At 47.2% G+C, this 25,585-nt stretch overlaps 1 protein-coding gene across 5 annotated transcripts in view; it reads right to left on the reverse strand.

Moving 5' to 3' along the window:
* EML4 (EMAP like 4) overlaps positions 1 to 25,585 on the reverse strand; it is a 1,387,551-nt gene that overhangs the window by 234,831 nt on the left and 1,127,135 nt on the right. For all 5 annotated transcript variants that reach the window (XM_069608481.1, XM_069608484.1, XM_069608483.1 and 2 more), the window contains one exon: positions 1,188 to 1,276. In XM_069608481.1, coding sequence (XP_069464582.1) covers positions 1,188 to 1,276 — 89 coding nt within the window. The remainder of the gene's footprint in view (positions 1 to 1,187; positions 1,277 to 25,585) is intronic.

A 25,585-nucleotide genomic window follows, 5' to 3' on the forward strand; every position in this document is an offset into this window, starting at 1 on the left:
TGAGTGAGTTGGAGCTGGGAGTAAACACTTGCCAAACTCCCAGAAATCAAGTGTTTCAGCCAGAGCCAGCTCCAACTAGGTATCACTGCTACCAAGGACTTGAGTATTGAAGAGGAGAGACCTGTGCCATTCTGCATTCAACAACTAAAATTGAACTGGCAGACAGATGCCTTCTTGGCTCTACAGGCTGACATGCAAGTCTTCTTTGGATATCAAGAAGGACTGCTGGACAATTTTGGCAAAAACAATTTCATTGAGTCAACAAAACACCAGCAAGGCGACTAGTTTAACCTGTTCTTTCAAAAGTGTAATCCCAAATTTGGGATAGTCTTCCTTCTTCGGCAGGGCACACCTAGGATTTGAATACACATAGGCCATCGAAGGTGTTGGCTCCTTAAAATTGACACTGCTTTTAGAATACAGGTTGCAATAACAAATCTGCAGAGATATGCACAATTGACAGCCCCTTCTGTGTGCTAAATAGAATGTTACCAACTATTCCATATGAGCAAAGACATGTTATAATGGGAACAGTAATTAATTTAAAACTGGATTGTGCCAACTCTCTCTAAATTGTTTTGCCTGCAAGCTCAAGAGCTTGCAAGAAGTGCAAAAGGCTGCTCTTCACCGGTTTACTGGTCTTTCAAAGCAAAATCATTTACGACATTCTCTGAACTGTCTCAAGTTTTGCAATGCGCTTTTAAATATTTTTCATAATCTTGCCACCAAGTAACTGAGGGAAAAAAGAAATTCATAGAAATCGACCAGACTTCCTAGATAATGCATGAGCTTTGCCAAGGTTGTACATATTCAGAGTAAGCAGACTGGTTATGGAGCAGCCTTCACCAAGACATATGGCAACTAACAATGCTTATGGGTTGACATGAAAAAATAAAGAACACATTGCTTTTCCCCTCAATATGGTTTATTCCCTCCTCAACAGTTTCATCTCTGCTTGACAGTTCTAAGGTTTCATGCATAGATGTTATTGGTTTTGTGATACTGCATGATGTAAATCTATTTCAACATAAATATGTTATTTTATTTGGATAGTAATAATTTTAATATTTGTATTCTAACTTTTCTGCTACAATGTTTATCTTACAACAGGCATTTGTGACATGGCCACTATGCAATTTTCACCAAACTATTATGCAAATCATAGGATTGTCAAAAAATGTACATACCTAGTGAAAAGCGCATCACTGAAAGCTGTTCATTACCATCGGTATGTATTGAAACCAGATCTCGCGTCTCTGCATCGAGAACAAACCACCTGTTAAGTAAAGAGCTGCATTTAACTCAAACTTTCACTGTGAAAACTCCAAATAAACTATTGCCATATTTTACTCCAACCTGAAATACAGCACAATAATTTGTAGGCGATAAAAACGGATCCCATTTAAAAAAACGAAAACTGTCTGCACAATACAAGTAACTTTAACAATTAAATACACAACTACTTTAACAGTTAGTGTTTAACTTTACTTTTAGCTTTTTTTGTCCTTTTTCTCCCAGCACTCATTTTACCCACCCACATCCATCTGTACTCTGCACACCTTTGCCGATTATCTTTTCCCTTTGTTCACTTCCTATCCGGACCAATGTCCTGAGGGAAATAGGCCCACCTGTTTACTTCGGCTGTTCCTATTTTTGTTACAGGTCATGTTTCTTTTTGAACTTCATTACCAGTCTGTTAGTTCTATGACCAGTATTGAGTGCTCTGTGTAAAGTTAAAGTAAACTCACTGTTCAACTAGAATCTCCTGTGGTAAGGTTTTGCTAGTTATTTTATATTATAAAGTTGTTATACTAACCCAAATCACCAAGATAGTGTCAGAGCTCTTATGCTAATCTGATAATTAGCATGTTGTGCCCCTGCCTGAGGTATCCATTGCTTACTCTGTCGAATTATAAAAGGAGTAAGGAAACATACGTGGATGTGAAAGAAGGAATAGGTGCCTCAGACAGAGGGAGGAAGAGATGCAGCGGAGTAAAATATTTATGGTAGCCTGGGAGTAAGCAGGTCCGGTTAACTGTGCGTCAAGGGCCAAGCACCCCAAAGTGTTACTTCATGAAGGGACTGGTCACATTCAATGTAGGCCAGTCTAGCCATGCAATAACAATTCACCTATCATTTTTGCTTTACACTTGATGATTGGTACTGTGCATGAAGGGTTAAGCCAAAGAAAATGGTATGCCCCACTTGGGCCCCCTACATTTTATGGATGGGCTGACAAACATTTTCACGCGCACAATCACTTAACATTCATACAACTCACTCCTTGGATGCAAATACACATTTGTAAAAACGAACACCAACAAGGAACAAGTTACTTACCTGTAACTGTTGTTCTCCAGCATGGGTCTGGCATGGATTCACATGCTCATGAATATTCCCTGTCGTCAGGCTGGGAATCCTCGGTAAAGAAAAAACCAGTATCAGTTTCGTTTCTGATCTGTCTTTCGTAGTAGTAACCAATCACTGATCTCTGCGTCATACTGACCACAGCCAATGACTGCCCTCTACCTAAGCCCCGCCTCTGGCAGCCATCTTCAGATTTGGTAGCACGTGAAGAGGCAGTATGACTAAGTGAAGAGCCACAGAGGGGTAGGCGGGAGGGTACGCATGTGAATCCATGCCAGACCCATGCTGGAGAACAACAGTTACAGGTAAGTAACTTGTTCCTTCTCCAGCATGGGGTCTGGCATGGATTCACATGCTCATGAATAAAGAATACATAGCAGTACACACATGCACAACCACGGGAGGTGGCAAAGGCTCAACATTAAGCATCACATCAAACTCAACATTAAGCAAATCTTACCTCCTCACCAGGCTCACCTTAGGCGAACAGGTTGCGCAACACTGCTTGGCCGACCCTGGACTCCTCCCTGGAATCCCGATCGACGCAGTAGAATTTCATGAAGGTGTGCGTCGACCTCCACGTAGCAGCCCCGCAGATGTCCAGCAAGGGCACACCAGATAGGAACGCCGTGGTAGCTGCGATCGCTCTGGTGGAATGGGCTCTCGGACGGCCAGGCAGGGGTCGGTTTGCCAACCGATGACAGTACATGATGCAGCCGGAGAGCCATCTGGAAATGGAAGCCTTCGAGAGAGCTTTCCCCTGATTGACAGGTCCAAAGTTCACAAAGAGTTGTGACGTCTTCCGAAAACCCTTCGTGCGGTCCACGTAGAACTTCAGCGCTCTAGCCACATCCAGCGAGTGCAAAGTCCTTTCAGCTGGCGACGAAGGCGACGGGAAGAAAACAGGCAACACCAAGGGTTCATTGAGGTGGAAGTCCGACGGCACCTTGGGCATGAAGGAGGGGTGCGTCCTGAGCACTACCCTCGTGTCGTGAAAAGTCAAGTACGGGGCCTTGCAGCAAAGGGCCTGGATCTCTCCCACCCGTCGTGCGGAGGTGATGGCCACAAGAAACGCTGTTTTCCACGACAAGAACTTCAACGGAGCAGAGTGCAGAGGCTCGAACGGAGGTCCCATGAGCTTGGTCAGCACCACGTTGAGCTCCCACGCCGGGGCCGGAGCCTTCACCGGCGGCAACGATCTGAACAGTCCCTTCATGAACTCTTTCACCAGACGATGAGACCACAAAGACGTCCGCCCCGTGGTTCTGGTGTATCGGGAGATCGCAGCAAGATGAATCTTGATGGACGCGTGCGCCAGTCCAGCTTTGGCCAGCGTCAGTAGGTACGGCAGTACTTGGGGAGACGTAATCCGCAGAGGGTTAATCTTCTGTGCGTGTCACCAGACAGATAACCTCTTCCATTTGTGTCCGTAGCATTTAAGAGTTGAGGACGCCCTGGCCTTTGCAAGAACCTCTCTGCAGTCGGCCGGTATGTCGTATCCTCCAAACTCTAACGCTGCAGGAGCCAGGCCTGCAAGTTCAGCGACTTCGGGTCGTGATGGAGGATGGCGCCTCCTTCCCTGGACAGCAGATCCACGTCCACTGGCAGCTTGATTGACGGGGACGCTGACAAGTCCAGAAGGTCCGGGAACCATATCTGCCTCGGCCACGCAGGTGCGACGAGGATCATCCTGCAATGTGACCTCTTGAGCTGGTTGATGAGCCGGATCAGCAATGGCAATGGAGAGAACGCGTATAGAATTAGGCCCTCCCAGGGGAACGAGAAAGCATCGCCCATGCTCCTCGGCTGGGGAAACCTACTGGCGAACCTCCGGCACTTGGAGTTCGTCGCCGTCGCAAACAGATCGATCTGGGGTGTGCCCCACCGTCGGAAGAGGCGGTCCACTAGATCCTGTCGTAGTTCCCACTCGTGGCACGAGCGCAGCTCCCTGCTGAGTGAGTCGGCGATGGTGTTTTTTATCCCTGCCAGATGAAACGGCACCAGAAACATCCTTTGGGCGACGGCCCAATGCCACAGATCCTGCGCCTCCCTGGACAGGGCTGGGGACCTGGTTCCGCCCTGTTTCCTGATGTAGAACATGGTGGTGGTGTTGTCGGTGAAGATCCTCACCACCTTGCCCTTGAGGGACGGAAGGAAGGACCTGAGGGCCCAAAACACTGCACGGAGCTCCAGGACGTCGATATGGAGGGACTTCTCCGTCGGGAGCCAAAGGCATCTCGTGTGCAGATTTTCGGTGTGCGCTCCCCACCCTTCCAGGGAGACATCCGTGGTCACTGTCTCCAGGTGGCCGGGGGTCTGGAAGTCCATGCCCGCCGTCAGATGTGCGCGGGTGCCCCACCACCGGATCGCTCGTGGGAAACTCTCGTCGAGTGTGATCCTCTCCTCAAAGCTGCCCGTCGTCTGGATCCAGCGCGCGTCCAGGAACTCCTGCAACGGGCGCATCCGGAGCCTGCACAGGGGGATGAGGTAAATGCAAGAAGACATAATTCCGAGGAGGGACTTGATGGCCCTCACTCTGGCCGCGTCCGCAACCAGCATCCGCTGCACCTTGCCCAGAATGGCCCTCGTCCTTTCCTCCGACGGAGAGGCCAGAAGCAACACTGTGTCGAGCTTCGCTCCCAGAAACAGTGCTTCTTGCGCGGGCACCAGGTGGGACTTGGCGTAGTTTATGGAGAATCCCAGGTCCGTGAGAAGTTGGACGGTCCTTGCCGTGTGCTCCACGGCGAGCTCCCTCGTCTTGGCTCGGATGAGCCAGTCGTCCAGGTAGGGGTAGACGTGGATCCCCTCTCGGCGCAGCTGCGCCGCCACTGGTGCGAGGCACTTGGTGAACACCCTGGGTGCCGACCTTAGTCCGAAGGGAAGGGCTCTGAACTGATAGTGACGCCCTTGGACCACGAACCTGAGAAACTTTCGGTGTCCCTTTAGGATGGGAATATGGAAGTAGGCATCCTCCAAATCCAACGACGACAGGAAATCGCCCTCCTCCAGCTGACCCAGGACGTGTTGGAGGGTGACCATCCGGAACTTCTGTGCCTTGATGAATTTGTTCAGTCGCCGTAGGTCCAGGATGGGACGCCATCCTCCCGTCTTCTTCTTCACGAGGAAGTATCTTGAGTAAACTCCGGAGCCCCGAAGCCTCTTTGGGACGAGCTCGATGGCGCCCTTACTGAGCATCGCCTTTACCTCCAAGAGAAGTTGAGGGACGTGATGTTCTTTCCTGGCCACAGGGGGGCCGCGCAGGCACCTTTTTTGAAACACGAGCGCGTGACCCTGGGCTAGGGCGTCCAGCACCCAACGGTCGGTGGAGATGGACTCCCACAAGCTGACGAAGCTCGCCAGCCGGCCTCCCACCGGAGTGCTTCGGTGGGGGCCCGACCGCACGGCCGGTTCAGTCCTGCTTCGAAGAGGCTTTTCCGCCTTGACCTCCTTGGCGACGACGGCGGGGTCCGCCTGACTTTCCTCGTCCCCTGTAAACTTCCTGCGACTACGAACGGGCCGCTTGACGGTAGGCGGAAAATGCGCCGTCGGAACCTTTGGAGGCACCCTGTTTGCCTCCGCCGCTCCGAAAGGGCGGCCGCCGTTGTTGGAGAACCCCAAGAGCCCGGGCCGTCTCCGTGTCTGCTTTGATGGCTTGAAGGGAATTGTCCACTGTTTTCCCAAACAGGTTGTTTCCATCGAACGGCATGTCCAAGACTCTGGTCTGCACGTCTTGACGGAAGTCAGTAGCCTTGAGCCATCCACGCCGCCTAAGGCACACGCCGTTGCCCAACTGGCGAAACCCAGTGTCAGCGATGTCCGTCGCAATCGTAATGGCGTGGTCCAACGCCACCTCTCCTTCCTGCAAGATCTCCAGGGCATCCGCCCTCTTGTCGTCCGGTAGGAAGTCCAGTAGGGGGGCCAGTTTGTACCACAGCTCCCTGTCGTAGCGGGCAAGGATAGCCAAGGCGTTGGCCGCCTTAATCGTCGTCGCTGCAGACGAGATGACCCTGCGTCCCATCGTATCCAATTTCTTTCCCTCGCCGTTCGGCGGGGAAGTCGACGTAGAGGCCGCACCCCCCCTGCTTTCTTCCTGGCCGCCGTTGAGACAATGGAGTCCGGGGTCGGCTGTGCCCGGAGGCACAAGGGGGCCGCGTCCGGGACCCGGTACTTCTTCTCGTACCGATCCCTTCTAGCCGGCGTCGTGGATGGGTTCTTGAGGAGGGCAAGGCCCTCATCCCAAATATCGTCCAGTAGAGGCACGGAGAGGACCGTCTTCCTCTTGGCCTCGCGCCGTTGATAAAGGAAACCCTCCTTCTTCTTCTCTTCCGGGCAGAGCTGGAAGAGCTCGGATGCCCTGGCGATCATGGAGTGAAACGATCCAATCTTGTCGGGCGGGGAAGCCCGGGTGGGAGGTGACGACGGCAGATCCTCGTCGTAAACCTCATCGTCCGTACCCGTCGCGGCCGTGTCAGTCCCTGTATCATCCCCATGAGTCATGGACGGGGAGGAGGGCTGAACAGGGCGCGATGGCTGAAAAGGAGGTGGAGGATGAATCCTTCTTCTCTTAGGGGGAGGGCTCCCAGAAGGGCCTGGCTCTGGGTCCCCCGTCGGGAGCGGTTCCTCCGCTGGCGGTAACGGCAGTCTCGTCCTTATCTCCGAGCATAAGGACTGTATAGCCAACAAAATGGCTGCCGAGTTGTCTTGCGGCGCTGGTTGAGGGGAGTCCGACGGGCGGTCAGGGGCCCCGTCGGCACCCTCAACGTTATCGTCGTCTCCTACGTCGGGATCCCTCCCGACGGGCTGGTCTTCTTCCACGCCCACGCCGTGGCTTAAGACCTCGATCAGCTTTTCCTCAGAGGTTGAGGCCGAATCCACAACGACCTCCTGCCCCCCCCTTTTTCTTCTCCGTCGGAGGTTTCATGGGGGTCCTGTCGATGGGCATAAAAGAGGACTCCCTCCGCGGTGGCAGGGAGACTGAGCCCCGAGGTCGCCACCACTGGTGTAGCCTCCACAGGCTGAGCCAGGGCCGCCGCGACTGTCTCGATAGAGGCCTTGGCCGGATGGATTAAGGCTTTCACCACCTTAGGTGAGCTCACCGCCTTCTCCATGGGGGGGAGGGACACTGCCGCGCTCTCGCTCCGGTGGGGCCATCGTGCTCGACCGGGACCCCTGCAGGAGCTTCGCCGGGTGCACGGCCTTACTCTTACCCGAACCAGAGTGTTGGCTCGTGGTTGATGGTGCCGGGGAGGATGCGCCCTGCCTGGCACCCGTAGAGCCCGACCGTTCGGCGCTCCCGGTGCCAGCGGACTCGCGGTGCTTGGCCTTGTGTTTGACCCCCGTCGCCGGGGCGTCCTCAAAGGTCTTAGAAGACCGCTCGGATTTCCTTCTCCACGTGCGTCTTGTCCTCATGTAGGCAGTAAAGAGAAAAGGAGTGTTCGTCCTCCTTAAAGACATTCTGAAGCTGGCATCCAGGGCAGACCCTGAACCGCTTTCCGGGCGTCGAGCTTCCCTTCTCCTGGGCCATGTCCGAGATGGGCCTGAGAAACTTCTGGAGTCCTCCAAAAGCGTGGCTCGACGAAATCTTCACCCTTGAGGGGCGTAGACTAATCCGACACGGGTCCCCGTTGATCGGATGAAGAAACGGTGGAGCTTGAGGCTCTTTTTGACCTTAAATCGAAGTTTTTGAGAAAAAACGTGAAAAAATAGCACTAACGCTCGAGAGCAATAGCACGAGGATCCCAACACTTGAATGTACGGTAAAAATCTGAAGATGGCTGCCAGAGGCGGGGCTTAGGTAGAGGGCAGTCATTGGCTGTGGTCAGTATGACGCAGAGATCAGTGATTGGTTACTACTACGAAAGACAGACAGAAACGAAACTGATACTGGTTTTTTCTTTACCGAGGATTCCCAGCCTGACGACGGGGAATATTCATGAGCATGTGAATCCATGCCAGACCCCATGCTGGAGAAGCATACATACATGCCTACATGCACATTACAAAAGAAAAGTAAACACTTACCTTACTTGCATGTGTGCGGATGGGCCTTGAATCACCCTAACCCAAGCAGGCCCACCATCTAAGGGGCGAGTGCACGTTTGTACATAACCCAAGTTTATTGTGCAATCGTCGGTTGAGGGGCTAGATGAGGCTGTAGAGTCAAACTAACCCAAGTCTCTTCAAACCACACAAGTTGACATATTATACACATTTGTGCCAGAGTTAAAACACTCCCACATATTATATTAACATCCACCACCCACATGTGATTGGTCAAGACCTGTACACAAGAAATCCAATCTTTCTCCAATTCCCCCATTCTCATTGGTTGCAGTTATCTTAACTACCATCTTCAGCTCATGTGTACAACACACCCCTTTTCAGGATGTCTATGGCAGGTCATGCCATCATCAAACAGTTAGACATTCCCATACACACATAATTTATTACAAGTGCCTACATGTAATTGCACATGGCTTGCTCAAGTACTTCAAACAACAAGAGGAGGGGCAGAATAAATAGGTTCCCTTTGAACTGTCGATAACCATCTCACCCACCCAGACTTACTGGTGGCTCCGGAACATTCTAATCTAAATGACTAACATTTGAGCACGCACTGGCACATCCTGAGAAATAAATCAAAACACAGGGCGTATCGGTCAACTCTGGCTTCATGCGTCCTTCACTCCACGTTTATTGTTGGTCAAAAGCAAATGGCTGGATCACTATGCAAGCTCTGATGCACTTAATAGGATTACATCTGCCTTTGCGATACTGCCAAGCCATAAAAACCATGTTTCGGCCTGTTGGCTTTCCATTTGCTGAGGTCATGGTTACTCATTACATCTCGTATGAACCCCCGCAAAAAACAGTTTCTTATTCCCTGAAAATTCAACTCGCAAACCCCTGACTGCAGAGTTTAACAAATGTATAAAGAGAGCACACTACATGTAGATTTATAAATTCCCTGTGTATGTATATCAGTGTGCATGCATGTTTGATAACTACTGTGTCATCTTCACAGTGGGTTCTTCATGACAAGTCCCCTTCCTCGCATGCGTATTAATAAACTCCTTGTTGACCAGCTTCTAGGCACTGCGTAACAAAGCATATCTACATTTCATTCGGTGATTTTGGCATTATCTTCCTAAAGTCTAATATGTATCAACTTGAACACAAAGTAACAATTGAAGTAACATCTCCATTCACATTTAACTACATTGGATACAAGTAAAATCACAACATCGCCCCAAATTCGCCACACCACTGGTCACAAATATGGCACATACAATACAAACCCCTGTGTCCCGATGGGACCTTTCCTGACCACCCCAACACATGCTCCTTCCACAAACACCTGCGCCGCCATGGGGAGAACCAGATGTCCACCCATTCTCCGAAGTGCTAAGCAAAAACAAACAAAATATATATGTGTAATGGGGGACCCATCCCTGCTCAGAGGTAGGTAGCAAAGTCCCTGTGCAAATAAGGCACACAGAGGACTGTGCTGCCTGCCATTCAGGGAAGGATCTGACCTGCCACTCAGGCGAAAGGGTGGTACCCCCCCACCCATAGTGGCGGGCTGCCACGGACTCTCTCCAACTCCTTCCATATACTTTTCCCCTTAGCAATTGAACCGGTAGCTTTTAAACTGCACGGATACTACAGAAAAAGGGCTATAGTGATGTGCAACAATACAGACCTGCTTCCTTTATAAGTAGTCAATCTCCTACTATATGTAAAACATCCCTCAATTAACCGCCCCCTTTTGATTGAGGATGTGAGCGATTGTACCATTCAGGACTCCGGGTCAACGAAGATAAATTCACTCTAGCTGCTTCTGACGTGGGATTGGCTCGCATGTATCCAGGATAGAGTCCATGACCTGGGAGTTACTGTGGCCAGAACTCTGCAGATCCTTTACAACCTCAATATTAAACACCTTCTTTCTGTAGGGGTAACAATATAGGGGGAGACATTTGGTACACTCATCTCCATGATGGCACAAATTTCATTTAGATGGTCCATATCTATTCACCAATATTCCCCTTCCATTGCCCCACATTTGATTTTCCAATCAGCTCTGATTGCTGTTTGGGAAGGGGTGGGGAGTACGATTAAGTTACTTAAACATTTATTTAAATGTAGGGGACTAAATATCCTTGACTTGGAAGAATATGGTCTAAGAGTTTTGGTGCAACATTCAATTCCCTGGTTTGTCCAGCCCAAACCCCCTTTCTATAGACCTAACAGTTGAATAGAAAAGATTCAGACATTGCCTAACTCCACAGAATCCAGCCCCCCCTCCCTTTTCCTCACAAATTGGTGCGATTAACACTATTCAGATTGCGCACTCGGCCCATCACAAATTGCATGTCAAATATAAGGAAACCCCTTGTATTTGGATAAACTAGGTTTGCTATTTACATTAGATCGTAGGATCGTTACTGAGTTAAGTAAATTGGGATTGGTTACTGTTCGGAATAACTTCCATCTTGTATGTAATCCTCCCCACTGAGAGCCCCCCAGCACTTTTTGCCGGACTGTTGGGCTCTCCTGAATAAGTGGGAAACGTTTTCCTCACGCATTCTTTTTCTGTGACTCTGGGAACCCTTTTTGGTTATGTTATTTTAGGCAAATTTGTAGAGCACACATTCATCTTGGGGGTAGGAAAAACAGAGCCGGAATAAGGCCTAACAATAACCTAAAACAGAAGTGTCTTCAGTGAGTGCCTGAATTCAAGGTGGTTCAGGGTACACCTAAGAGCAAGGGGCAGGGCATTCCACAACTTTCCAATTGAGAATTGCAATTGCAATTGAGAACACACAGCCCCAACCCTGGAAAGGCAAAATCTGGAAACCAAGACTAAGTAAGCATTGCCCGAGTGAAGAGTCTGCTTAGGAAGATGGAGAATAAACTTATCTTGCCCCCTGGCGATGGACCAAGCAGAGAGATTTAAACAATCATTTTGGCCATGGGGAGCCAGTGAACTGAGCAGAGTACAGGAGTGATATAGGATCCATAAGGAGTATTGGTGGCCACTCGAGTAGCCAAATTCTGCAAAAGCTGCAGCCGGCGGAAGAGGCCAATGGGCTGGGCTAATAACAAGGCGTTGCAATAGTCAATGCGGCTCAAGACCAGCGAGGTATCTACTGAGGGTTGTAAATGACTAGGCAAGAATGGCAACGCCTTGCGAAAGCACTTTAAGATGAACATGTCCCTTTTTTCGGACCGCACTAAACGCAGAGGCCATTGAAAGTGACAAGGAAAGGTAGACACCCAAGTTCTTAACCATTGGGACTGGCATAGGAAAGTCACCCAACGCAGAAGGCCAAAGGAAGGAGTCCACTGAGAAGGATTCAGACCAGAACTTCCATCTTGTCCCCATTAAGCTTAAGCCAGTTGCAGTTCACCCACCCCCACACAGCCACCAAGCACTCACACAAGCACAAAAGCACTCACACAAGTACAACACCTCAGCATGGTTGAGATCTAAGCAAACCAGAATCGGGATCTTGTAGGCATAGGAGTAGCAGTGGGGGGCGTAAGAGCGGAGACACACAAAAGTCTGAATATAGATGTTAAATAGCATGGGGGACAAGGCGGAGCCTTGAGGGACACCACAGGAAAGCACTTGAGATAAGGAGGAAGAAAAAAGTGATTGACTCCTGTCGGTCGGGAAAGATGTAAACCACACCAGAACGGTCTCATAGAAACCTGCTAAGGGCAGCCAGGACAACAGGATGGAGTGTTTGAAAGCAGCCGAAAGATCCCACAATAGCAGGCATTCCACTCCACCACGGTCAACCAGCCTGGCCAGGTCATCAACTATGGAAATCAGGACACTATGTACCACGCCCCGGTCAAAAAACACACTGGAAGGGGTCAAAATAAAACATAAAGATTTGAGACAACAAAGAAGAGATACCAAAGATACCAACAGTTTCATAAAGAAAGGGATAGGGACATGGGAAAGAATTTAGACAGGACAGAAGAATCCAGTGACTGTTTCTTGAGAAGGGGAATGGCAGTGGCCTGCTTGCGCTCCACCAGAATGGAGTCAGATTGACAAGACAGATTAACTGCCTTAGTTAACCAAGAGACCATGCCAGGCAGGGTATCTTTGAGTATTATCCAGAGAAACGGGATCAGAGGGAGCAGCAGATTTAAGCTAACTGCATTTTATACTGTTTTCAAAGAGAACATTGGTTTGGTAACAACAAAAATTAGAAAGCGAGTCAGAGTATTTGAGTGGGCATCACTCTGGGCAAAGAGTGAGCGGTGGAGTACAGCGATTTAACCACTCTTAACAGTTCTTTAAACTGATTCAGAGCCATCTCAACTGTGTAGGTAAAAAAGACCTGCTTTGCATCACAGATGGCTGCAGGATAGCGTTTGGTATGCTAGTGAAAAACTGTCCTCTCCGCAGGCCCATAGCTTGTTCAGCTCATCTTAGTTTAGGGCGTGCTGCTTAAAGCTTGTCAGAGAACCATGAGGGACTCCGAGGTCTAATAAGTTTCAAAAGGGTGACTGGATCAGCCACAAAACTGAAGTGCCTGAGATAGAAAAGTGTAGTAATGGGCTTGCATTACAATGTACAATGCAAGTCAGATGACATTTCATGGAATTCATTATTAGAGATGGCAGTAAGTTTGTTTGAGCAGCTTTACGGCCTCGTGTTCAATGCAGCTAGGAAGCAAAGAAGAAATACAGTCATTTTCTTTGTAGGATTTTCAAAAAAAAAAAAAGAAATGGGAAGTGATTTATCTTGCTGCTGCGGCATGTGGGGTGCCGACTATAAGACGAGAGGTACTGTTTTGTTTTCCTGTTTTGCTTACCGGCTGTCGTGAGGAAATGCAGCGGTGTTAATGACTGGAATTTTTTTTTTTCTCTGCTGGAACGTTTTTTTATCTGCCAGAAATGTATACAAGATTTTTTTTGGTCTTCAGTTGTTGGTAACGGATATGCTGGTATTGTTAAGAATTGCAGTGTAATGATATATATTATATATTCTTTTGATTGTAGTTTTGGGGAAACTATTTTGAATTGTTTATATGCATGGACGTGATTAATGGATTAACGTGAGACAACATGTCAAAAATTGACATTTTATGAATTCTGATGGTATGAATGTGCTGAGCTGTGTTATGGCATATGTGCACAGTTGTGAAATGGCTGGCACTGGGCGAGTAGTTGGATGAGGAAACATTATATTTCAATTTCTAATACTATTTACTTTTCAGCTGGACATTTGGTTGACTTGTTTTAATTGCAGATAGACTTTATTTAAACACTATGGAAAGCATATGATGCTTGTGTTGTGTGTCAGCCTGAGTGAGTGGGCTAGACTTAATTTCCTTTGAGGATTTTTAGGGTCTCAAGAAGGAATATGGACTTGCAGAGTTAATGTAACAAGATATAGAAATGTATGTTAAATTTTATTTTGGTGCAATATTGGTGGATGTTGTTATATGCTTTGTTTTAGAAAATGTATGCTTTACATGTTTACCGTGTGGATGTGTGCACAGGGATGAGGTGTTAGACTTCATGGATTGTGAGGCTGCATGTTCAAGTGTGGGTGAAATGCGAGGTGCCATGAAAGGAAGTGTAGATCTATTGTACTTAGAGTTGATGATGCACTGTATGTTCATTAGTGGGAATGAAATGTGAGGTGATTTATTATTATTATTGTTATGTGTATGAAGTGAAGTTTTAAGTTTATTATGTTATCGCCTCCTCTATTGGCTGTCATGGCAGACAGGGTAGTAGCGCACCTGGTGTCTGGCTTTAATTGCTTTTAGGTGAGAGTGATAGATATGTGATTAGTGACCCATGTTTGTGATAGGGTGCACTTTTATAAGTATTGGGTGTTGTATGGTGCACTTTGTGGATAGTGACCTGTGATAAGTATGGTATAGTGACCCGTGATAAGTAGAGGGTGCACTTTTTGGATAGTGACCCGTGAAGAGTTTAGGATGCACTTATATGATAATAGTGAGTTTAGGCCTATGTTTGGTGCACATGTATTGATTATCTTTAGCATGCTTATTGTGATCTATTCACTTGGACAGGTTGTCTGATCAACCCCCTGTCGCTGTGTTGTTTTACGTACTTTGCCTATGCAGTCAGTTGTTTCCATGTGATCTTTGGGTTGTGCGTTTCTTTACTTTCACTTTCCTACTTTTATATGTTCTCTTGAGGTAATTGGAGTGTGAGTGTGACGGTGCAGTTGGCTGGTCTTTTGTTGTGAGGATAGGTGGATGGTGAGGTCTGATATGTGGATATGTTTGATGGTGATGTTGGATATGTATGATAGGTTTGATGGTGATGCATGAAATGTATGATAGGTTTGATGGTGATGTTTGAAATGTATGATATGTTTGATTGTGATGCTTGCTATGTAGATATGTTTGATGGTGTGCTTGTTTGGTAGTGGTTGGCTGTGTCATGGTAATGGTGTGTCTTTTGGTAACGGAAGGGGATGTGTAGTAATGGGCTTGCATTGGCATAGCATGTTCCCTGGGCTGGAACATTAATTATGTTCATTCAAGGTTCCAGCTGTGGCAGTTAGGGACACAGGATGGGAGAAGAACAGGAAAGGATGTTACTTTACTATTCCTTACTTCCTTTTCATAACCTGACCCCCTGACCCTGTAACAATAAATAAGCTATATGACTCCAGCGTCCTTCCTGACCCACCTGATGAACCCAGATACTAGAAAAAGATAGATGAACCATGGGACCGCTATCACACCTTTCATTAATCATAGACAGCAGAACATTTACAGAGCACCAGTTTCGTCTCATAATAGCTGGGGAGTGAAGTTTAGATAATGATAACGGAAACTGCACCGATCGGACCAGAGTACCTGCTGAACAGAAGAAACAAGAAGGCTACAGAAGTGTTTGGCGGTGTTGGAAGGCAGACGCGTCTTCTGTTCTGTGTGTTTTGAGTAGATTGCCCCTTTAAATTTTCACCAACGCGAATATTCAAATTGGAGTAAGCCTGCGAACGAGGCAAAGTGCTGCAGAGCTGTTTGGCGGTGTTGTAAGGCGGATGTATCTGCTGTTTGTCTTGCCTGTTTTGACCAGTTTGCCCCTTTACATTTTCACCAGCACAAATATTCAAATTGGAATAAGTCTGCAAAGCCTAGCAAAGTGCTGTAGATGTGTTTGGCGGTGTTCGGCAAGGTCTGGGCTTCCAGATAAGCACACAGAGTTTACTTTCGAGGACTTGTGTGTTGCCGTTCTCCCTGCCATGTGTCTCAGTTCTGCTTCTGGACCAAAGCGCTGTGTAGCGAGGAGTGTCTCTTGGTTTCTTCTATTCAGCAAACACAATGAAAGGTTTGGAATAGCTGGGTGTCATCTCGGCACACAAGTCCAGTTAAACCAGTGAGTCAATCTGAGGAGTCTGTTGAGTTTAGCGGCTTGTGCAGTCCAAGTAGTGAGTGCCCTCTACTTAATATGTTATGTTACATCGCAGTATCTCCTTGATTGCCATTGACTAATTTTCACAGCATACTTTGCCGTATGTACGATCTACAAGAGTGGAAGGCTCACCATGTCTCCTAATCTTAATCGTGCTCCCATTTCGGATGAGGAGATGTTGGTGGCGATACACTTACCCTTGCTGTCTTCATCAGAGGTTGTGTTGTTCGACGATCTGTTTACGGGAGAAGGACGTGCGAAAGTAGGGGCGGAGAACATTTTGTACCCTCCCACCCCTCCGACATAGCAGTGACTCATTGGCAGGTTAAACCTGCCACTAAATTAATTACTTCCTTCTTTTTACCAAAGGGTAATTGGGCAGGAGAAACCGATAAGGATAGCGAAATAGCCCTGCTACCCACCAATTCAGCTACAGCCATAAGAGCTGTTGTGGCCAATTCTTTTCATGCTCACCCACGAGACCAAAATCAAAGCTTTGCAGGTATGCTGCATGATATAGATCAGCTGTATGTTCCAGACTTTAATTTGTTGTATTCTTGAATAGGTTCGTCGCTGTCTTTTCTTCTATGAAGGAAATCGGATATCCCCTTCTTAATGGGTAAGGAGGGTGCACTGCATTGGGAAAAATCACTGGTAGAAATCAATCAGGTTCTAAGCATTCTAGCGCTTAGAAACACTTGTGTACAGGCGCATTATAAGTGCCACATCATATCTTATGAGAGCCTTAAATCAGAAACAAAAGTGAACTTGGTGCTCCTGGAGTCACTAGTTTGATAATGTAAAATTGCATACTACAGCTAAAGAGTTTCTGTTCTCTCATGGCTTGGCCAATACCAAAGATGGAGCTCAATTACAAGGTGGGCATACCCTCAGGGAGAATGACGGGGGGGGTCAAACGTGAGTTAAGGGTTGGCTCTCGGACACTAGAGTCCCCAATTACAGTTGTTCCAGTTACCCTGCTTGAGCCAGGGCCCTCGTCGGATTTCAACTTGGAAAGTGTTATCATTTGAAAAGATGACTCAGATCAACTAAGGGGGGATAATCATGTAGGAGAAGGGATGTTGGTACCTCAGAATGTAGTTGGGGACTCCACCAGGATTATAAAGAAGCCTCCCCTGTCTCAAGGATCAACACTGGGAAATGAGGCTACTACTCTGGACCAGGTTTCCTCAACTTTGAGGTCGTGTGATAATGGTTCACTCCTGCCAGGGTGCCAAAATGTGCTGCGCATGATATCTCTGTGAAGGCGGCGAGACGGAAAGATCCCATGAAGAAGAAAAACAAAAACTGCTCAGCCTTGAACTTAAACACCCAGGCATCTCAACATTTTCTGTGACGTCTTCTGTCCCAGCCCGAAAGGGAAAATGGCTCTAACCAAAACAGTCATCAGAGAGTCCTCATCTTGTGACAGGGAAATGCTGATAATTCGCCCTGATGTGAGCAGTGCAATTAATATGGAGAATACACCCCCGAGGGGTTCATCAAGCCGGAGTACTCTTGACAATGAACAATTGAAGCCATTGACTTATTTGTTTGATTTACAAAGGCGTCCACAATTGCTTGGAGGGAGTGATCGTTTTCACGGTGTAAAACAGTTCAAGATTCACAGCAGTTCAGCTTTCGATCAGGAGTGGGCAGTGACCCATGTCCCAGGATGGACATGTCTGTACTGCAGCTCCAACAAGTGTTTAAAAAGTTTTAAAGTTGAATGCGAACAATGGGGGGTGGAGGGGAGCTGGCCCTTGGGCCCAGGGAGGACGTGCAGAAAAGTCTCAGTGGTAGAGGCATTGGACTCAGAACCTAAGTATGGAATCCTATTTGAAAGCGTGATCTCCGACAACCTATCCCTAACCTTGAGTCGTACTAAAGTTTTACGCTTACTTGCAGAAGTGTCAAATCTAGCAGCTAGATCTTCACATGATGGGAAGAGGGTATTCTTCCCTGACAGACTTGTGATTCATTACGGGTGTTTGGCTTTGATTTAATCAAATATGTGGAGAGTAAAGGTGTGGGCACCGTAGTTAAGGGGCAGGAGTGTGTTCAACATCTTAGTGAGGAAATGTTAGCCTTAAAACGCAAAATGAAGAGCTCCGTAGAGTTTAGGTTCTTGGCTATTGAGTGCAACGCCAGGTTAAACATCAGCAGATACAGAGTCAAACACCACTGGAAGCGAGTCTCTTTTCTATTTTACCATGGAATACGCAGGGACATTCCTACTTATTTACCAATCCAGGTGTGGGCCGAGAATTAAAGTCGCAAATGGTGGTCTGCCGTCAGGAGACCTGGTTACTGAATCAACCAGTGTTTGACAGATACATTGTAATCCTTCAAGCAGCAAGACGTGGGTTGATGAGCCACCCATATGGTGGTCTCCTAACATTGGTTAGATCAGAGAGTAGTCTTGTAGTTTTGAAGAGAGTTGACTCTTCCTTTGGTATTCAAGCGACTCGTGTGCAAATGTTGGCAGATGTGATCTACCACCTTCTGATTCTAAATGTGTATTAGCATGAGGAAATCTTGGGATTGGTCTCCACACTGCATTATTTGACAGAGATTATTAATGCTTTGGGTGAACAATACGTTGGTGGCCAGATAATTTTAGTGGGCGACTGTGAGAAACTTGAAGATGTCTCCCTGGCTAAACCCTGGGGATCTGTCATCCAGGTGGCCAGGACACGGCCATCACTATAGGATCTAGTTCCTAGGGGTGGACTAGTGAGGGAGGATCAACTGGATGGGGGCCCTCGGGGGGTGGGACACCGACGGGTGGGACACGGTATCCCCCTTCCTTCAACACCTTTTCCCCATCCTCTTCCGTAGGACATTCAAAAACAATGCTCCCACCACCCCCTTTTCTGACATGAACTATTTCGAACAACATGAAAGACAACTGACTAACAACACAGCTGTTTACCCGACATGTCCCAATACAAGGGTCAGGCAAAGTCAGGCTATTGATCAGAATCTCACACACACGCGACAGCCCTTTCCCTTCCAAACAGGGATAAAGGGTGGAGCAAGAGAGCACAGAACGAGCAAGGCAGAGCGCACAACGAGACAGCCATCTAGACCCGGCAGTTCAAGAGGAGGAGAAAGGTGGCAAACATTGAGAGGCCGACGAGGAGAGACACAACCTAGCACTTCACGATAAAACCCTGCAAAACCTCTGGAGAAGGAATTGTAAGACTGAGGACAATAGCCCAAGTATCCTGCAGCAGATGTCAACTATACATAAAGTGTATTGATGCCAATAAGCCGGAGTGAGGGTGACTCCTGCTTTCGTGGTACCGGGCTTGACTCCAGTTAAGAAACGGTTCATTGTAGCTGGTGAGTCGAAGGGGGAACCAATAAAAACCGGGCTCTGGTGAAATGGTGAATGAAAGTCGGAAAGTGGCGAAGTGAGAGAAGTTCAAAGAACTGTAGAAGGGGACCGGCATCATGTTGGTGCTGCTCTGAGAAACTCGGATCGAGCCCTGTCTGAGTAAAGCTACAGATTCCAGACGGCCATAGTAGAGCCGCCAAGACAGGTCAAAGTGGTCATATAGGAGGTCTAGAAAAATCCCTTTACAATCAAAAGCCTTTGACCCAAGAACTGTAGAGAAAGCAAGGGAAGTGAATCCTGCATCGTGAGAAATCAAGGGAAGTGAATCCTGCAGACATTGGAAGTAAAAGTGACGTTGGCAAGAGTGAGCCCGGCGGAGGGATGCTAACAAAGAGGGGGCAAAGTCTTAAGTACCAAGAAACAGCATGTTGACAAAGGTGAACCCGTCCGAGGGATGTCCACTTGAACTGTTTAAAAAGACATCGAGATTCGTGAACGAGAAAAGCCATAGTGAACCCGGTGGAGGGAGGCTGAGATTGGAGAAAGGTCTGCACCCAGAAGAGGGGGACCCAAGGGTGAAAAACAATCATCCGAAAAAAAGAGAAAAACGTTTTGATTGAACTTTGTTTTGTTTGCAAGCCCATCAGGTCCTCGGAAACAGGAGACAACTGCTGAAGGCCCTGATACTGATAGGAACTGCTTTGGAGATCCAAACCCGGAAGACGAAGAACCGGGGTGAAAGTATACCCAATGTGAATTTGGAACTGAACTTATTTGTTTTTGTTATTTGAATACATCAGGCACTCAAAGGCAAGAGACTTTCAAGAGAAATGAGACTTGGCCATCGACGGCCCTAATAGCTGCAAACTGAACTGTTGTCTCGTGCTAAGAGAGCTTGAGACTGTGCTTTGCTCCAAGATCCCACCTTACCCCGTGCTCAACACATGGGGAAGGAAGACCCAGACTATCCTATCCTGACATATTATTTGTGAACACTTCTTTCTTTTCTTGAAAACTATCCCACACCCTTTTTGTATTAGTTGTAAGATTTGGCAACATGCTCCTTAGTATAGGCCCTTTTCATTTGATAGGACGCCACTAGGTCTGCCTTATTTTCATTTGATGGTCGGTGCTTGCTCCCATCTTAGATTTAGGTTTGGATTAGTCATTTTTCCAACCTGCATACAGTTTAATAAATACCCTTGAACTGTGATCACTTGTGTCTGTCTTTACTGTTGCTACCATGAAGTCCTTACACAACTTTTATTCTGATTGTATTGACAGTGATTCCCAATGGAACATCACAGGGTATGATACATCTTGGTCAATAAAACAGCATAGAGGCTATCAATGGATAAGATGCATGAGAGGGTTGGGTTTGTACAGATAGAATGGATCTGTACAAAGAGACATTCCACATAGCCTGACCTGGTCCAACTGTAAAGTGCACTAAACCATCAATTAAATCTTCGTGGGAGGTGGCTGGTTTGAAAACTGCTGCTTGATAAGTTTTGTCCCCTCCCCATTCAGTGGTCACGCTATATTGATAGCGTTTTGAACTGGGTAATCCTGTCGAGGGCCCAGATGTTTCTGGCCCGACGGAGTTGTGTACTCACCCCGCAGGTTAAGCTAGAATGCTGTTTTGTTGGCTAGGGTGAATCGTTCTTTAGTGGATGTTCTTAAATCTTCTTCTGGGGATTGGAAACATTTAGTATTTTCGGTCAGTAATTTGGAGGTCTCTATGAGTGACCTAATACAGTGTAATCAACGCCTGGTCACGTTAATCCAGACTTAAAAAAATCAAAAAGGCACTTACTTGTTTATAATGCGTAAACAAAACAGCCGTAAAGAAGTGTAATCCAAGGAAGGTTTTTAGGTCTTTAAATCAACTGGCCGATCTCACTCCCAAAACAAAAAGGAACTTGATAAGACGTTCACGTCAGTTGTATAGGAATTGATCTAGAAATAGCCGTGGGAAGAGGGTTTAGGATGATGCCGAAGCAGTATTTACAGTTATAAGAAATAAGAACGCTCACGTATTTTGGAGACTTTTGAATAATACTGATCCTCTGCAAATAGGGAAACAAATCATTGCTGTAGCCAGAATTGAGTGGGTCCAGACTTTCTCAATTTTGTATGCAAGGCTTACTGGTGATTTGGTGTACCCCGCCATTAGATTGGAGCCCAACTGATAAAACGGACTTAGCATTTTTTTATTATAATAGTATACTGGAGGTGATTAAGAGGATTAGTCTGTCCCGTGTCCAACAAACTATCAAACTTCTTGTTTAAAAACGATCCTCAAGCATGGACAGTAACTGTTAACATCTTGTTTAAGAGTGTGGTGAGCATGTATCAGTTTCCCATCTCATGATCCATGGCAAATATTGTTCCTATTTATCAGAAGGTTGCGAGAACATGTCCCATAAATTACAGACCAATTGCCCTCCTGGATGCGGATAACAAGGTTTTTGCTTCAATCTTGCCGTCCCATCTGAAGGCCTGGGCGGTAAAGGTGGGCAGATTGGAGAAATGGCAAATTGGATGTTGTGCCAATCTAGGAACCTCATTAAATGGTCTGAAGGTTCAAAGCGTCCAGCACCTGGCCTGGGATGGGGAAGTATGATTCAATCTTTATCGACTTAAGCTGCATTTGACACCGTGAATCGTGAGTACTTATGGTCAGTGGGGAGTTCCTGGGGGTCTATTGAGGCTAATAATGGGCTTGTATTCACACTCATTCAAGTGCGGCTGAATCATTCTGGTAATCTCTCGCATAGGATATCCCAGTTTCATGGTGTTGGGCAGGGTTGCGTTTTGGCGCCCTGCCTGTTCAATCTTTATCTATCTGACATAGGTGACCATTTAAAATCTGCTGCATTCATTACCCAAAGTTTTCATCAAACAAGGCCCTTCTGGTTGTCATATGCTGACGATTTACTCATCGATTGTATAGGATTCCAGAGCCTTATGGATGCCTTTGCAGTTTACATAAATAAGCATGCCCTCCAACTCAACCCCTCGAAGACCAAAATTGTGCAATTCTCAAGGGGCGGAAGAAAATAACTTTTCAATGGCATGTTGGCCGGGAATCGGTGGCTAAGGTTGAGTCCTTAATTATCTACAGGCAAGACCGGGCCAGATAAGGTTAAAAGAGTGGCTTAATGGTCAAAATGTACCATTGGTTAACCAATTGCAGAGGGTTGACTTGCGCAATGTGAAATACACCCTGAAACCATGCATAAAATACAACGAAGGGAAAATTGTCCTGTTAGGGAGAATTCTAAAAAATGTGCCAATTCCCTCCACCTTAGAAACCCCCAGCAACTTTGCTGGATTTTGAGGACTTGATTTCTTTAACCTGGAGAGAGTGAGAGTCTTTTTCCCCCACTCGCTCATGTATTTTATTGTGAATTTTACCTCTGTTTCTTTTGGTTGTGGAGTCGGACAAACTTCATAGGCATCATCTTTTACCTTGTGTCACACAGCACCTTCAGTGCAGTGACACAAGGAAGTCTTCCAGATTTCCCAAAGGTTTTACTACCTTCTCTGGGATAAACCTGTTTCCCAGAGCAGTAAAGTGAAATTGAATTTACTTACCATTGTAACTTGCTAGAACCAGCACACACTGTCCCACAATAGAGTGCTGGAGGGGTTACTTAGTATCCCCTTTGTCTAGCTTCTCATGTAACATTTTTTATGTTACCCCTTTCTCATAGAATGGCTGGTGGCAGTGGTTTTGGTTGAACTACCATGGTTTGTATTTACCGTGGGCTGTGTTCACAGCCGCTGTAAAGCAACCGCGGGAGCCATCTTTGCCAAAATGGCGCCCAGTCTTTTTCTTTCACCATTTCTTTGTGGAAAGGTCCTTAGAGGGATTTACTCTGCGCGCCAAACCAGGTTTGGTTGCTTTGTTCATTTGCCTTTGGCAGGGTTTCCAAGTGAGGCCTGCTTCTGGCTCCAGAGTGTCTGGGGTAGGCAGGTAGTGAGGGAGGTGCCCGAAACTCCCTGTGCTTAGTCTCCTAGGAGACCCAAATGCACTCTTTGGTGATTGGTCGGCTGACTGTCCGGCAAGGACAGCCACCCAGCGTGTGATTGACAGCTAGGCTGGAATGAATGGGAAAGAACTGAATAAAAGGAGAGTCTTTGGCTTGGCAGGCAGAGTCGACCACTGGACGAAGGAACCGAAGAAGAGCTTGAAGAGGACGCTTGCTGCGACTCCTGGACCATTGGTTTGCCCGGTGAAACCCTGCTGCAGTGCTGAAAAACCAAGTTCGCATCGACAGAGAAGCCCCTACAAGGACGACTTCTCCCTTTGAGTTGGTGGGACCAATTGTTATGCTCAACTGGTATCCACGGGGACACCATTCAGCCCTGGCTGGAAAACTTGCACTCTCAAACCCTCTCCCTTGGTCCCTTGGTAATGTTTCAGATGAGGTTAGGGCCTGCAATACAGGAGAACTGGATTCAAGACATAACTGTCTCTTGTAGGATGACTCCCGTGTCCTTTGGACTCAAAACCTTCCCTTAGACCTTCTCCTCACCTTAATTCTTTGTGCCGTTCGCTCTCCGCCCTGCTTCTCGGTGCAGGGGCGCGTAGCTGGTGCGGGCGTGGTGCGTCCTAGTTTCTTCACTGGTGCTTGCCCTGTTAGAGTCCAGACCTGATGTGACTCCGACTCGGACAAGGTAGGTTTTGCTGCCTTACAGTCTTTGTATTCTGCTCTTTCTTTCTTTCTTGTCCCTCTTTTGTTTGTTACTAATGTCTCTGCTTCTTTCCTATAGGTGTGGAAGAGAGTTAGGCATTGCCGTGCTGATTGGAGATGAGCATGAGTCGGTACGTGAATGTGCGCGGGGTGTCGCTATTCCATAAATGCATGCACAGTGCGCGGCGCTATCTTGTCTTATCTTTGCTAACCTGTGTATTTTCCCTTTTCTTCTAGGTCACTGTGATGTTTCGGAATGGATGTTAACCGAGGGATAACTGAACCAGGTGATAATCTTGTGGTTTTTCATTGTTCTTGAGCAGGAGTGAGTAAGCGTTCACTAATGCTATCTCGCTCTCTTCATTCCAGGTTGTGATGTTCCGGAGAAGGATGCAGCACCAAGATGCGGGTGTTTTCTGAATCGAGTATCCTCAGATGGGTGGAACTGCAGCTTGCGATGGATCGAAGACAGGATGCTACTCACAGGTAAGTGCTGTATTAATGATGTTGTTCTTCTTTCAGGTGCGTGGTTTCAGGATAAGGCAGGCAACAAGGAACTCTGGAGACCGAGCTGGACACATTGAGCGTTACGCTGCAAACCGCAGAATAACGCGAAGCGTGTTACTCTGCTTGGGCATGGCTTATATAGCCCCAGGTGTCTCAAGGCCGACCACACCCAAAACACTAGACCGCATAGCTCAGTTCTTTGGAACTGAGCTATGTGGGTGCCTCTATGTTGAATAGAAGTCTATTAAGCAGTCCAAACCCTGTTATATTCACATTAAGTATGAGCCTGGCGCCAAAGGAGCCAGGACCGACTCCAAGAGAGTCTTTGATGAGATGTCAAGGCCTTTGAGGCCACAGTGGACGGCTGTAACCTGGTTCCAGAAGGAAGGCTGACTTTCCTATGAGGATTAGGGGTAGGTATCATGACACCAATCAACTCCAAAGAAGTAAGCTACCTGGACATCCATCTCGGAGCTGGTTGAATTTCCACAGAGTTGCTGCTGGAAACCGTATAACCAGGGAGAGGAACACCAGATTGTGTGCGTTGCTTTTAAGCTGGCCTAGAGCTTTTGGAAGATCCTCTGAACTCCCAAGAAGCAGGACTGACCAAGCCTGAGCCCCATCAACAGAGTGTGGGACCCCAGAAGCAAGGAAAGTTCCTCAACAGCCAGGAACCACGGTGTTGCTATTTGCGGTAGACGCAAGGAACTAAAACACTGAACAGCCACTGAAAGTGAAGTTTGCCGGTTGCAAGTTTTGACCATCCCACTGCATTGCAAGAGTCCCCCCGACGTCCTCCCTCTTGTCCGCACGACTGAGCCCCAAGAACAGTGAGATCTGCAGAGCTGCACAGGAACAGAAGTCATCAGCTGCATCTTTTCTTAATTTCTAAGGTACTGTAAAACAAGTCTAAGATAACTTACCTCTTACTGTAGAATTGCTTGAAACTTCTACAACTCACAAGTCTAATCAGCTTGCGGCCCTACATTTCATTCTTCTTTTCATCAGACTCCTAAGAACTTGTGCAAAGACTTTTCCATTTACTTACTAGAAGTGCTTCATCCTATACCAGACTTTTGCCCAGCCTATTGATTTGTACAACTCTTCTTGGAGGATCCAAAAGTATTTGCCTACTTAAGAATATTTGTGGTCTCTTGTGTTCTAATAACATTTGCCTTTTACCCATTCCTATAAGTATTCTAAATGCCAACAGTAAGATATTAATGTCCCAGCACCC

Source organism: Ambystoma mexicanum, chromosome 4q (genome assembly GCF_040938575.1).
Source record: "Ambystoma mexicanum isolate Mex_15411 chromosome 4q, UKY_AmexF1_1, whole genome shotgun sequence".
NCBI lineage: Eukaryota > Metazoa > Chordata > Amphibia > Caudata > Ambystomatidae > Ambystoma > Ambystoma mexicanum.